The 12,504-nt window shown below is 46.7% G+C and overlaps 1 protein-coding gene across 1 annotated transcript in view; it reads right to left on the bottom strand.

Moving 5' to 3' along the window:
• Window positions 1–3,300: 3,300 nt before the first annotated feature.
• LOC311366766 (adenosine kinase-like) overlaps window positions 3,301–12,504 on the bottom strand; it is a gene marked incomplete at its 5' end in the record, with an annotated part of 46,377 nt that continues 37,173 nt past the window's right edge. Inside the window, 3 exons of the mRNA XM_084485553.1 lie at window positions 3,301–3,882; window positions 4,639–4,725; window positions 11,165–11,279. Of these exons, the coding sequence (XP_084341679.1) occupies window positions 3,758–3,882; window positions 4,639–4,725; window positions 11,165–11,279 (327 nt within the window). The 3' untranslated portion in view covers window positions 3,301–3,757. The remainder of the gene's footprint in view (window positions 3,883–4,638; window positions 4,726–11,164; window positions 11,280–12,504) is intronic.

The following is a 12,504-nucleotide window of genomic DNA, read 5'->3' as shown; positions in this document are numbered from 1 at the left end:
CCTGAAAATGGTGTCCCTGTGCGCTTAACGACTGGAGAGAGGAGGGGAAAAAAACATTTTCACATCGCCAGTAGAACAGGCAGAATAAAGCCACACAACCTTCAAATGACTAACTACCAAACATCACCGATGGCCCGAAAAATAACGAGCGATCGGAGAAAATATGCGCTGCAAGTTCCTCAAGTATTTCAAGAGTAAGATCCTTCATCGCTGCACCTCAATTATGTCTCGCTAGTTTCTTGCTCCCATTTCTCAATCGCTCCGTTTTCATTTTTCCACACATTACAAAATATACAACCGAGCCGACTTGGGTTTCGCTAGATGGTCCACTAGATATTCAGCCGCTGCGGGCGAAGAGGCAACAACAAATTACGCAAGTTTTATGCAAGGATGATCATATAACTAGTGTGGAAAAAAGGCAAGAGGCTGCCCGTAAATATTTGCTTGTAGTTACCTCTTTAAGTTTTCCCTCTGCTACTCCTCTTCATTAGTATGATGATTGAAACGTCGATGGATAAACACACCGCCACATATCCATTTGATTCTGTTGCACTTGATTTGTAATCGAACGCTAAAAGCCCGCGCCGAGACAGAGAGGGACCTGATAACAACTAATTGAAAGGTTAATCTACATAGCAGCCTGTGACAAAGTGGTACCCTCCCCCCTTCTTCTTCACTGTAGACATCCCTACTTCAGTGTAGTGGAGCGGACCGTCGCCCCTTTAGTGCGCTGCTACAATGATACTGTCAATTTCACTTTTTTTTTATATCAACATCTCTAGTGATGAGCTTGGGGGAATGGCACGGCGCAAAAAAAAATACTTACAGTTGACTCTTGTGATCTTGTCGTGGTCTTTCCATGTAGCAGTTTTAATGATTTTTTTTTCTTCTCCAACATAGCTACTGTGCTGTAAAATGGCATGTTATGCGTGGGAAATAACTTATATACAGTTAAGTTGTGTGAGGTGTCAAGGGAGAGTAGTGTGTTATTTTTTTTTTTCTAAGAAGGTATTTAAAAACGATTTTATGGCTATTGAAAATACCCCATGTGCACTATTTAATATAAACTATAGATTTAGTTCCATCATGAACTAATTAATGGACCACAGCCAAAATAGCTTGTAAACAGTGTTCACTAAATATGTTTTATTTCTCCTTTTGTTTACGATGTCACGGCGCATTTACGAGTGATAGTATGTTCACTTAATATGCAGTAACACACCAGTAATCTGGGACAGCTGTTTCCATAAGATTATAACACATTAGTTAACTTCAAATGACTCATGGAGCCCAAACATCTGATCTTTCAAAACAAAAGTGTTTGTTTTCAAGTATATTTCAGTTGGATGACTACACACAAACAAAATGCATTGTTGCATGCATGTTTACAACATGCTCAAATTCCAGCTTTAAGTAATTCTGCCCCCCCCCCCCCCCCCCCCCCACACACATTATCTTAATGACCTTGTGTCTTCAATTTGCTAAATTTTAACATAAAAAAGGTTTCCCCCTGCTTGGAAAACCACACTCTCTCTACCCATGTCTCTCTCCCACACACACCGTGACTTGTATTCCAGGCTGTGGTTGTACCCCATGTGTGGCATTAATGGACACGCTAAGTGACAGGAAATGCAAATTCAGAAAGAAAAAAAAAGAAAAAAAATCTGATTGTGAGAATTCATTTGGTTATTTAGTCGCTGAACAAATCCGCCTGTGTCTCTGCAGTCATTGCCACCCTGGGCCCCAGCAGGTCCTTCAGTGCTGCATGGGTCCAGGGCTGACTTGAACTGGAGCATGTGCCATCGCAATCTGCCCATCCCCCTCCCAGCCCCCTGCCAACTGACACACTGGTGTTCCCAAACACTGATGCCCATCTGCGGGACAGAACACCGGCCAGGTCCCCACAGTCACTTCTCCCTTTTTTTCTTTTTTTTTGCCGGCCTTTGAAGGAATAAAGAAAACGCAGCATGTTTGCTTGAGAAGACGAGTGAAAGGCGAATATGAGAGGAGTCGTAGGGCTATTCAAATGCAGAGTTGTGGGCTGTAAATGGCCCCTGCGTTCTTAAAACGGACAATATCATGCTATCTGATGATACATGAGAAGAAATGTACTTTATCCTGGCGATAAAGGGGTTAACGTTTTAACAGCTGTAAATTTAATTCAAAACAAGGGTTTGTTGTTTACTTTAAAAAACAAAGTGAGAAATATGCTTTGCGTTTTCCTTATTGTGGCAGCCATTCTCATTACTTAATCATGGCTGCCTCTTTTTGTGTTTGTGTTTTGCCATCTGTCATCTTGAGAATCAAATGAACCAGCTGCCACGGAGTGTGATCTCGCCCAATCAGAAATGTGGTCCTTTTCAAAGCGCATCTGTGTGAAACCTTAAAAATGGTGATGAACAAAAGTTTCTCAAAGTTGTTAATACAATTTTGGCTGTAGAATGTTTTCACCCAGATGCCCCTGTTTAGCATATATGCATAATTAATGCCCCTATTACAAAGAGAAAGGTAGTTCTCATACTGGGGGGGGGGATTATCTATCCTAAAATGTTAACCATACCGTTAATAATAAAAAAAAAAACTATGGGAAATATAGCATGTTATCCCCTAGTGCTTTACACATACACACCATGAGGAGGGACACAAGGGCGCTAAACTTTCTTTAGAGCCACGGCACTTGTGTTGGCCCACACTCGGTGGGACGGGCCCCTTTCTCTCCCCCCTCTCTGATCTTTCTTTACCCCCCTCCCACCCCCAGCGACAGCCCTGCTGGGTACGAAGGATCACCCTAATTTTCACCCCCCCACCCTCCCCCCACCCCCCTCCTGATGATTGCCATGAAGAACCCCAGCCCCCACCCCTCCCGACCACCACCTAATCCCCTGAGAAGAAAACCCTCCCCCACCCACTTTCTATACCCTTGTAACAGAGACCCAGGCGCTGGCCAGTGTCCGGTTGGGGGTCCAGTTAGGTGGGGGGTGGGGGGTGGGTGGGGGAGAGAGTTCATATATATTTTTTGGCTTGCATTTCACCTTCTTTGGCAATGTAAATGTTTGTTTCCCATGCCAATAAAGCTTTTTTGAAGAGAGAGAGAGAGAGAGAGAGAGAGAGAGAGAGAGAGAGAGAGAGACCATGTTCTGGCAATAGCCGGGTTAAGCTGTCCCATTATTTTGGACAGAACTGAAGCTCATTAGTATGGATGAAGTGGTTAATATTTGAAAACAGGAGATAAGGAAGAAACAGACGCCCAGTGTATTGGCAAAATTGATTCAGTTTCTGGCACTCGGATATTTGCAAAGAAATATTTATTTAATGCAAAACTTTTCAAAAGTAAAATACTAGAGCACTTTTCAATAAGTTACTTTAATCATGGTGGGGTTAAGACTTAAAATGATTAGTATAACTATTATATATGGTTATATATTGTTTTATTTGCATTAGAAAACCAAAATATCGTCAGAATTATTTGGCTCCAGTTGGATGGTTGTTAGAGATAGCGGCGCGGCCCGCTTTAGCGCCGGGGGCACGAGAGCCGAGAAACAGTGAGAACAGGCAAACATACTACGTCAACAAGTTAATAAACGGTCATCAATTGCATCTATTGAGCTGCGAACTGAAGTAACGGTCTGCACATTCAAGGTCTCGAGGCCAACTGTTAGTCCCACGGCATCGCTGTGACGCAAAATGAAAACGGAAACAACCTGAGCATAAACTATTCATCAGCTGAAAACGCCCAAAACAGTTGCGCTCGTGGACATCAATGGAAGTCTGGTTTCTCCGGGAAGGTGCAGCCGACCCGTTGGATGATGACGTTTGCCGCGTAGTGCCCCGCCCGGATGCACTCCTCCAGCGGGCTCTCCATCACCAGCTGGGACAGGAAGCCTGCGAGGGGATGGAGGAGATGGTGCGGCATGGTAAACGCTACAGTTCTATGGGTTCGGTTGTGGGCGGGTCACACAAATCAGAAACTCAAGGATTAATGAGATTCTCAGACGTGCTCGAATATGTAATCTGGGTGAACGGAGGCGTTTCACTATCTTTCGCTTCGTATTTGGTTTTTTTTCGACCAATCGCGTTGCTGGATGGGCGGGGTTCTGTAAGTGCGAGTAATTGGTAAACACAAACTTGGCCAGCAGTAGTTAACTGTTAAAAAGGATGGCTAAAGGTTTCAATCAACACCTTGTAGACTGGCCACAGTAGAAACCCAATTATTAAAATTCTGTCTAATATTTCTGTAACAACACAAGGCAAAACTTCGCCCCTTGCAGTTTTTGGTTTTCAGCCCAGGCTGCCCCCCTTCCCCCCCCCCCCCCCCCCCCCCTTTCCCCCCCCGCCCCCCCCCCCTTCCCCCTGCCCTTCTCCCCACACAAGAAGTTCTGCTTTAACATAGTAAGACTGCTGGTTCCAAGATTAGTAGTCGGCTAACTCACAAGTTTAGCATGTGGCTAATAGGCTTGGGATTGTGAATGTGGTACAATAATTGGTGGGTAGAGATTGAGGGGAAAACAAAAAGAATAAAAGTCACTTTAATGTGAAGGAGAGACGGACACAGTCACGCATAGACGCTCTCCATCAGAGGTTAATTGGGGGACGTATTGCAGAGGGAATTGTTTGTGTGCGTTTTGGGTCAAACTTCACCTCCCACAAAGGCATCGCCGGCGCCATTTGTGTCCACGATGGCGCTCTGGTCAATGTCCACAACAGGAAACGTGGTCACCTTGTCACCTGTGGTAGGGAACAGAGGAGAGCGTTTATTAAACTCATTGCTATCTTTGCCTCGGCGCGTTAAATTATTCACGCTCCCTGTCTGCGTGGTTACATTGTAATTTGTCGGGTAACTTTCCTTTAGTTAAAAGGTCATGTGTTTCTCCATTAAATCAGGAGACACAGACAAGGTTTGTGGCTGCTACCAGGAAGTAGACTACTGCAAACACTTCATTGTGCGCATTAACATGCAGGCAATACATTTTTTAGAACCTGACTAGCATTCGTCCATTTATTCTAAACAAGCATTTTCACACGATGATACTGAGTGTCCGGTTGGATGTGCTATTGGAAAGTTGCCTTTCGACAAGATTGAGCTCTCCAAGTGCACGGGCGACGCGGGGAACCCACAGTAGTTAAAACCATATTCAATTCAATACGCTTTCCCATCCGACATGAAACAAATGTGTTAATGAAACACCTAGGTGTCAAAAATAGCCCAGAGAACACAAACACAAACAAACAAACACTCAAACAAACAGTTTGTTTGAGCCCGTAAGCGTTGCCCTGTTGAAGCACCTCGCGTGTTTGTTACAATCAACAGAAAAGTGTATGCACAAAAGTGGACGTCAATATCAAGATGTGTAGGCCGTGTATTAATTACACGGCCCACACATCTACCAACCTTAAGATAATTGATACAGCATGGGCGGAGGAGGATTCAGGAGGAGGAGGATTCAGGCAACAATGCCAGAAAAGTGACATTGTTCGATTTCAAAGTGCATCCTATTTTAAGTGATTGATCCTCATCTTCAATGGATTAAATTGCCTGAGTGATCAGTAGCACGTGCACTTCAAAAGGCACTTCGAGAGAACGAGAGAGAGAGAGAGAGAGAGAGAGAGAGAGAAAAAGAAAGAAAAAGGCAGAAAATAAACAAATCTACCAGATGACAAAGTCTCGAGGTGTAGAATGACATTAAATCAGCAACTTATGTCAGAGCAATGTAAACCACACACACACACACACACACACACACACACACACACACACACACACACACACACACACACACACACACACACACACACACACACACACACACACACACACACACACACACACACGCACGCACAATCTTCAAACGGGCCGAGGGCTTCTGGTGCTGTCGTGAACCTTGAGGGAAGGTGCGGGAGACAGAAAGCGGAGTGGTGGATGAAAGGGGCAGGAGGGGACTGACAGACCTCTGGCAGCGGATGACCGGGGCGCTGGCTTTAAGCAGACAAGAGCGAGCAAAAAAATGTATCTTCAAAAAACGACTACGAACAAAGTCGTTTAATGAGACCGACCCGCCGACCCCCGGCGTGTTTCCCGCCCCTGTTTTTTTGTGTGCACCGTAGAGGTTTCTTTCCCGCCTTATCAATTTGATAACTTTTTTTCCGTGAGCCGGCTCCACGCCGCTAATTGGCGCAACGGTGGAGCCAGGGCAATATCGCCCGACACCTGTGGAACGGTAAAGACCCAAACCGGGGTGAGGGACGGAGCACTGGAGGAGGTGTAAACATGTCGGCGCGTGCACGTTTTTTTATTGAAGAATGTGACTTTATTCAAAGCCACTAATGACGGCGTCTTAATGTGGTTCTCCCGCGCCTCCCAAAGAGGTAATGCTGAAACCAAGGACAACGCTGTTTCATTTAAGGACGCGCTCCTCCTCTTTCAGGGGAAGCGGCTGATTGTCTAAGATTATAAAGATTCACATTTCAATAGTCTGAGCTCTGTTCGGAATCAAGTTAATTGCTGGTATCTCCAACTTAATTAATGCTGAAGATAATGGCGCGCTAATACGCCGACCGCTCATCGTCACATGTGCACGGCGATGTACCCCGTCGATAAACCCAAGTTTGACAATGGCCGCGCCTTTAAGAGACTCAAAGCCCTAGCACCATGTGAAGAGTCATTGGCCTCACAACCACCAGTCGCCATGGAAATAAAGAAGCCAGGGCGCGGGGGGGGGGGGGGTGGGGTGGGGCTGATTATCACAGGGAATCAGCTGGTGGCGGCAGGGCATCTGATGTTCATTATGCACCGAACACTTCTGGTGAATGATTGTGTGTGTGTGTGTGTGTGTGTGTGTGTGGTAAACGTATGTATATTGACTGGGCTGAACACAATGAGCGGTTTGTTCAGGGTGGGTGGTATACACGCCGCGCCGCGTTCACGTGGATGTAACGCCGCTGCTGCGACACAATGTGGACATTCAAAGGGACGGAGCGCAGAGGCGATGAAACGGCGTCGGGGCGCCCCAGCTCTGTGTGGGACTTTACAAGGCCGCCGCGGAGGCTAGCCCAACGTCGACCTGTTGCGTGGGTCGATTACACCCTGCGAGTCCATCCCTCGGAGCCTGGAACAATTACCCGTGATGCTTTCCCCACTGAGTCATCGCCGCCCGTCGGGAAAAGTTCACGTTAGTTACCGTTTTTTTTTTTTTGGTATTTTTTTGAGGACTTGACTGGAACTGAAATGCCATGTTATCTTAGGTTCCCCTTCAGCCAGTTCCCCTTCGCCGGGTGGAACAAAGAGCTCTTTGGCAAAAGTTGAATGTACGACAGAAAACACTGTGTCCCTGTTGTTATTGGCTTGTAACCGGCCTGAAAACATCAGGGGCGATGTCGTTACTTGTAGTCGGTAAAGGCTTCTGGTGGGTTCTCTTTGCCGAGTAATAAAATGCAGTGAAAACCACAACAAAAGGCCATTGATTCATAAAAAGGGCCGTTAGGCCCTAGAGTGAACGTTGGAAGCATACAGTGCAGAACTGTAAGCGTTGTAAGTAACCTGTAATAGACTCAAAAACAACTCATTCCAATATTTCCCATGATTAAGATGCAATTGTGTGCTTTGGTTAATTCCCCTCTTCAGAACTCCTTCATTATAAACCCTTGAATGGCAGTAATTAAACACAAGACTTTGCAGCAACACGCGACTATTTGAATATCAGTAGCAAGCGAAGCCCTTCATTATTAAACATTGTTCTTTAATGATACAGACACGGCCCCTTAATAGCATAGAAAACTCTCCCATAAGAAATGTGATGCAAATCGAGGTAACCGCATTCGGAAAGTGACCGCTTAATGTCTTGTTTTGACTGTAAAATCATTACACGGCTCACGTTGTACTTATCTGATTAGGGCCAACGTGGTTTTGACAGATAGTAGGTAGGGGGAATGGTTGGCAGGTTGTAAAATATAAAAATCAACCACACACGACATACCATTTTATGACGCTGATAAATCCAGCAATTAAACAAGTCATAAATCGTGGCCTGCGTGCCTCAGTGGGAATTCGCCCCATCGGCATGTCTGAAAAGAACGCGGAAGAGTTTACATACGACATGCCGACGGAGGGGAAAACAACTCGCCCAGGCTCACTTCTTCTTGGAACACTTCCTCCTGTGCTTGGGCCAGATTCCGTCTCGAACAGGAAAAAGCAGCATTACCACTTTCTTGGCAAACGTGCCAGTCGACATTCAATCTGTTTCCTTATCATAGGCAGCATCGTTGTTCACAATTGAGTTATACATTTTTTTTTTTTTAAGAATATAAACGTATGCCTGCAATTACTGTAACCACAGGCAAAGGATCATCACAAACCAGCGTCCTTTATCGAGGGTTGAGAGAAAACATTAACATGAGGTGCCAAGCACAAGCGAGAGGTCACGTTCAGTAGTTAGCCGTTAATTGATTCCATGCTTTTTTTTTTTTAAAGATACAACAGAAACAAGTCTATTCTCCCTTCAGAAGATCTCCCCCCTCTCTACCCAACGTATATCTTTAAGTGACAAGATTACGATAAACACCAGATTTCGAATCGCAGAACGATATCGGTAATTGAGTTTAACTGACGTAAATATTAAACACGATAACCTCCGCCTGGATAGGAAAACACTGCCCTTATCTGATATTCTCCATTGTTGTTCCTTCCAACAGGTGATTAACTCGGGTCATTGTTGTGTAAAGCTCCACTTCCTAACAGAATTTAAATCACCCAGAGGAAAATCAACCCCCGCTTTTTCTTGTCTCCTGAGGGGCCCCTCAGCCCCGCGGTAGGGGCCGGCTCCTGGCTTCATCAAGTCCTTATCAGCGATTAGCACCGCCAAACCCAGCCCAATGATAATTTATTAGATCTCCTTGCTGTTCAAGGTTCAGGGCACAATGATCTTAATTAGCGCTATAATGGGGATATAAGCACAAAAAAAACGGTGTAGTTCAGCAGCGTCAGTAGCGGCCCGATAAAGAGCCACTTCCCCCCTTTTTTTGCTCAGTGCTCCTTTATATAAAAAAAGAGAGGAAAAACGAAGCCCCATTTGAAGCAGTGATGAAAAAGCAGTTGAGTCTGCAAACCAAGGGCGGGTAAAAAAAAAAAAAAGATAACAATAACAAATTGACATCTCTTTTTTTAAGGCGAATTACACCACGGGGGAAGGCATTCTCCCGCCCTTAATCACTATGAAATGGCTTAACGCGACATGCCGAGGCTGGCGAATGATCAAATCCTGACAGGGGGACAAATTGCAAACAAAATGAGAGATCAAGTTTATTAGAGCGCCGCCTCTGGGAAATGAAAATCTTTAATTCTCTTTTTTGTGTGTTGACATTTATTTGGCTGGCGTGAATAACAATGTTCACAGACACCGATTTTCCGCCGCACCTACCACTGTAACGGAGCCGTCCCCCGAATGATCGCGCATTCAATGACATTTATCATGTTTGCCTTTGTAGCTGACATCAGAAACCCATCGTCTTTCATCCCGCCCGCATTCATCATGTATTTTATATAAAGTTCACGGCGGTGTGCGGCTCTGTCTCCATGCAGGAGCGATGAGGGAGGCAGCCAGCCATTATCCATCACTAAGAGACACAATGGATGACTTCAGTTTGGTCCGGGGAGGGGGGGGCGGGGTTGGGGGGGGGGTTAAGTGGAAGACTTCACAAATTCCACTTAAAGGATTTCCTCCAAACCCTGATACTAAAAAGTCTGGCACTTTTTAGTATCAGGATAAATGCAACATTTCCCCCAAGAGACCGATTTACAAAATTGAACTTGTTTTATTTTGTGGTTGAGCGTGGAGGCAAGGCAGGAATGGTTGCTATTTTCTGCATGAGACACAGCTTTATTAGCATGCTATGATGACTGTCCAAATACCGCCACATTATTTACTTTTCGTAGTCGCACAATATTGACTCCGTCGTTGGCAATGGAAACGTCAACGTCAGTGTACGAACGCCAACGCTCGTCTTGAACGCGCGTCAGCGTTGTGTATTCCCCGGAGAAGTAGGAAATCTGGAAGGGCTGGAAGATCCAGCAGTGACCCAAGGTGAAGACCACCCCTCCACCCCTCCAGCCCAACCCCCCTACCACAAACACACCCCCCCCCCCCCCCCCGCCCCCAACACACACACACAAACACACTAGTCCCAACTAAACGAGGGCAATGAGCAGAAAAAAAACCTCTCCCAGACAATAGCGAGCGCTCCCAGCCAGTAATCAGAAACCAGTGCCTCCTTAGCCATGCAGCTCACCCCTGCGCGCCCGGCTTGATCGCGGCGACACTCTGCCTCCTTAATGTCCACTAACTAAAATGCCCTTTGCGCACAGATTGGATTAGCTGGAGGGGCCGCGCCTGCAACCTTCTTCCCAAGGTCACCGGCGCCCGACAGTTCGGAGAGAGGAGGAAGAAAGGGCAGGAAGTACGAGTTGGTGCATTGAATTTTTTTTTTGCTGAGGACCGTTCTGGAAGCCGTCCAAGACGATGTTGGACGTACTTCACAAATCAATGCCTGCTCCCCTTACATCCTCCGCACCACTTTTATGCTCTGAAATGACCAAATGCAGTGCGAGCGCTACGGGTCTCTTTTTTCCCCCCTCTTTGTTTAACATCTGGCGTCAATAGTGAGAGGTTAACTTCAAAGAAATTACAGATGCTACTCAGTTCCCTTCAGTAAGCAATCTATCATGTCTCTGACAACGGCCTGTGATGCTACGACGGGAGTTTTAAGAGATAGATAAAGATGTTAGACGTGGGGATGACGGGTGGGGGGTTTAAAGGGTGGTGGTGGTGGTGGTGGTGGAGGGGGATTTGCATATGTGAGGACCTTAAGTTCTGCATTATCGCACCGAGCCTGTGAATGGCTGGGGCGAGGAAGTCAAAGTCAAAGTCAGCTTTATTGTCAGTTACAACAAAACCTGTACTAAATAGACGAACCGAAATTAAGTTTGTCTCTGACCCGCGGTGCATTTGGTATAATATAAAATTGGTAAATAAAATAAGATAAGTAATATTTACAATAAATAAATGATAAATTCTAAATTCTAAATCATGCAAAATGGTCTGTATAATGGACTGTATAGTGCAAAGTAGGCAAAACAACACAAAAACAAGAAGGCGTGAGGGCGGTGAGAGCCTACCGACAGTGGCCACGGTGTCGTCCTTGCCCTGGGTGAAGACCACCAGTCGTCGCCTCTTCTCGTTCTGCTTGGGCAGGTTCTGGCAGTCCCTGGCAATCTGGGCAACGTCCTCCGTCTGTAAGCACACGAGGACGCGGTGAGAGAGTCTGCACGCTGCACCCCACGAGACCGTGGAGTGAGTCTGGGGAGTCAATTAAGCATCATGAGAGAATTTTGTCCTCCTGTATTGGCAAGGGTAATGTGTGAAGGAAGATAGATCCCGCTTAAAACTATCTTTTCATCGAGGAGATCAGTAGTCGTGATCAAGGGTACTTGGACACAGTTGTCGGATATTTTGAAGAGAGCTGCAGGAATGTCCTTTTTTTTTTTTTTCCTAGAGAGAGAGAGATGCAAATCTGTGAAGATACCACAGCGTGGTCGGCTAACGTGTTTTGGCGCGCGTGAATTTGTGCGCTCGTGCATTTGTGTGTGTGTGTGTGTGTGTATGTGTGTGCTGGATGGTGGTGGATGGTGTCTGTATCGCTCCCTCCCACCCCCGCCTGAAACAGGCCATCTCTCCTCAGCATCTGCACAGAATGGATCCTCGCCTGGAGAGAACACTCAGGAGTGCTTTGCCTTTGATCACGAAGCGAGGATGAGAGAAGAAGAAAAAAAAAAAACCCTCCCACACCTGTCAGTGCTGCTTTATTATTAACTCATCATCACGACGTACTCTGAGCAGGTGGAGCAGTCTTCATCCGCCCCTGTTTCGCCCCGGACCTTTACAGTTCCTGACGCAACCCCGGCGCCACCGCCAGCCTCTCGGAAGCCCCGGGGCCCGACGGCGCTTCCTGGCACCGGGGGGGGGGGGGGGGGGGCGGCGGCAGCGGCGGCGGGGGGAGGGGCTGACACCGGAGAACCTTCGGGGGCCGAGCAAATACTGCGGCGGTGGCAGTAATCAGAGAGATAGGCTCCCGCGCCGCCCGGCTCCTGGCCCCCACCGGCTCACTCAAGCCGATGAGGTTTAACACCTCTAAATGCTTCCCAAACGTCCTTTAATCAGCCCTAAGAGGTCCGGCGAGACCTTGGGCAGGGGGGGAGAAAAGGGTGTAACACTCTAAGTAAGTGCTAATGGTGAGGTTAATACAGAGGCTGTTAGCAGGCGATGGCGGCAGGGAAAGAAAGAAAGAAAAAAAAAAAAAAGAGGCAATTTGTCACTGTGACTGAATGTAACCACAAGCACCGCCGCCGCCACCGCGCCAGGACGCGAAACCACACGGGACACCCGGGCGCGCTGGCACCCGTTGGTTTTATGTCGGGGGACATAAAGGAAAAAGGCCAATGTGTTTAGGTTTAGGAGC

This window comes from Micromesistius poutassou, assembly GCF_964030765.1.
Source record: "Micromesistius poutassou genome assembly, chromosome: 21".
NCBI classification, from domain to species: domain Eukaryota; kingdom Metazoa; phylum Chordata; class Actinopteri; order Gadiformes; family Gadidae; genus Micromesistius; species Micromesistius poutassou.
Note: the sequence above shows the minus strand (reverse complement) of the source record. Positions and strands in the feature narration are given on the sequence as shown.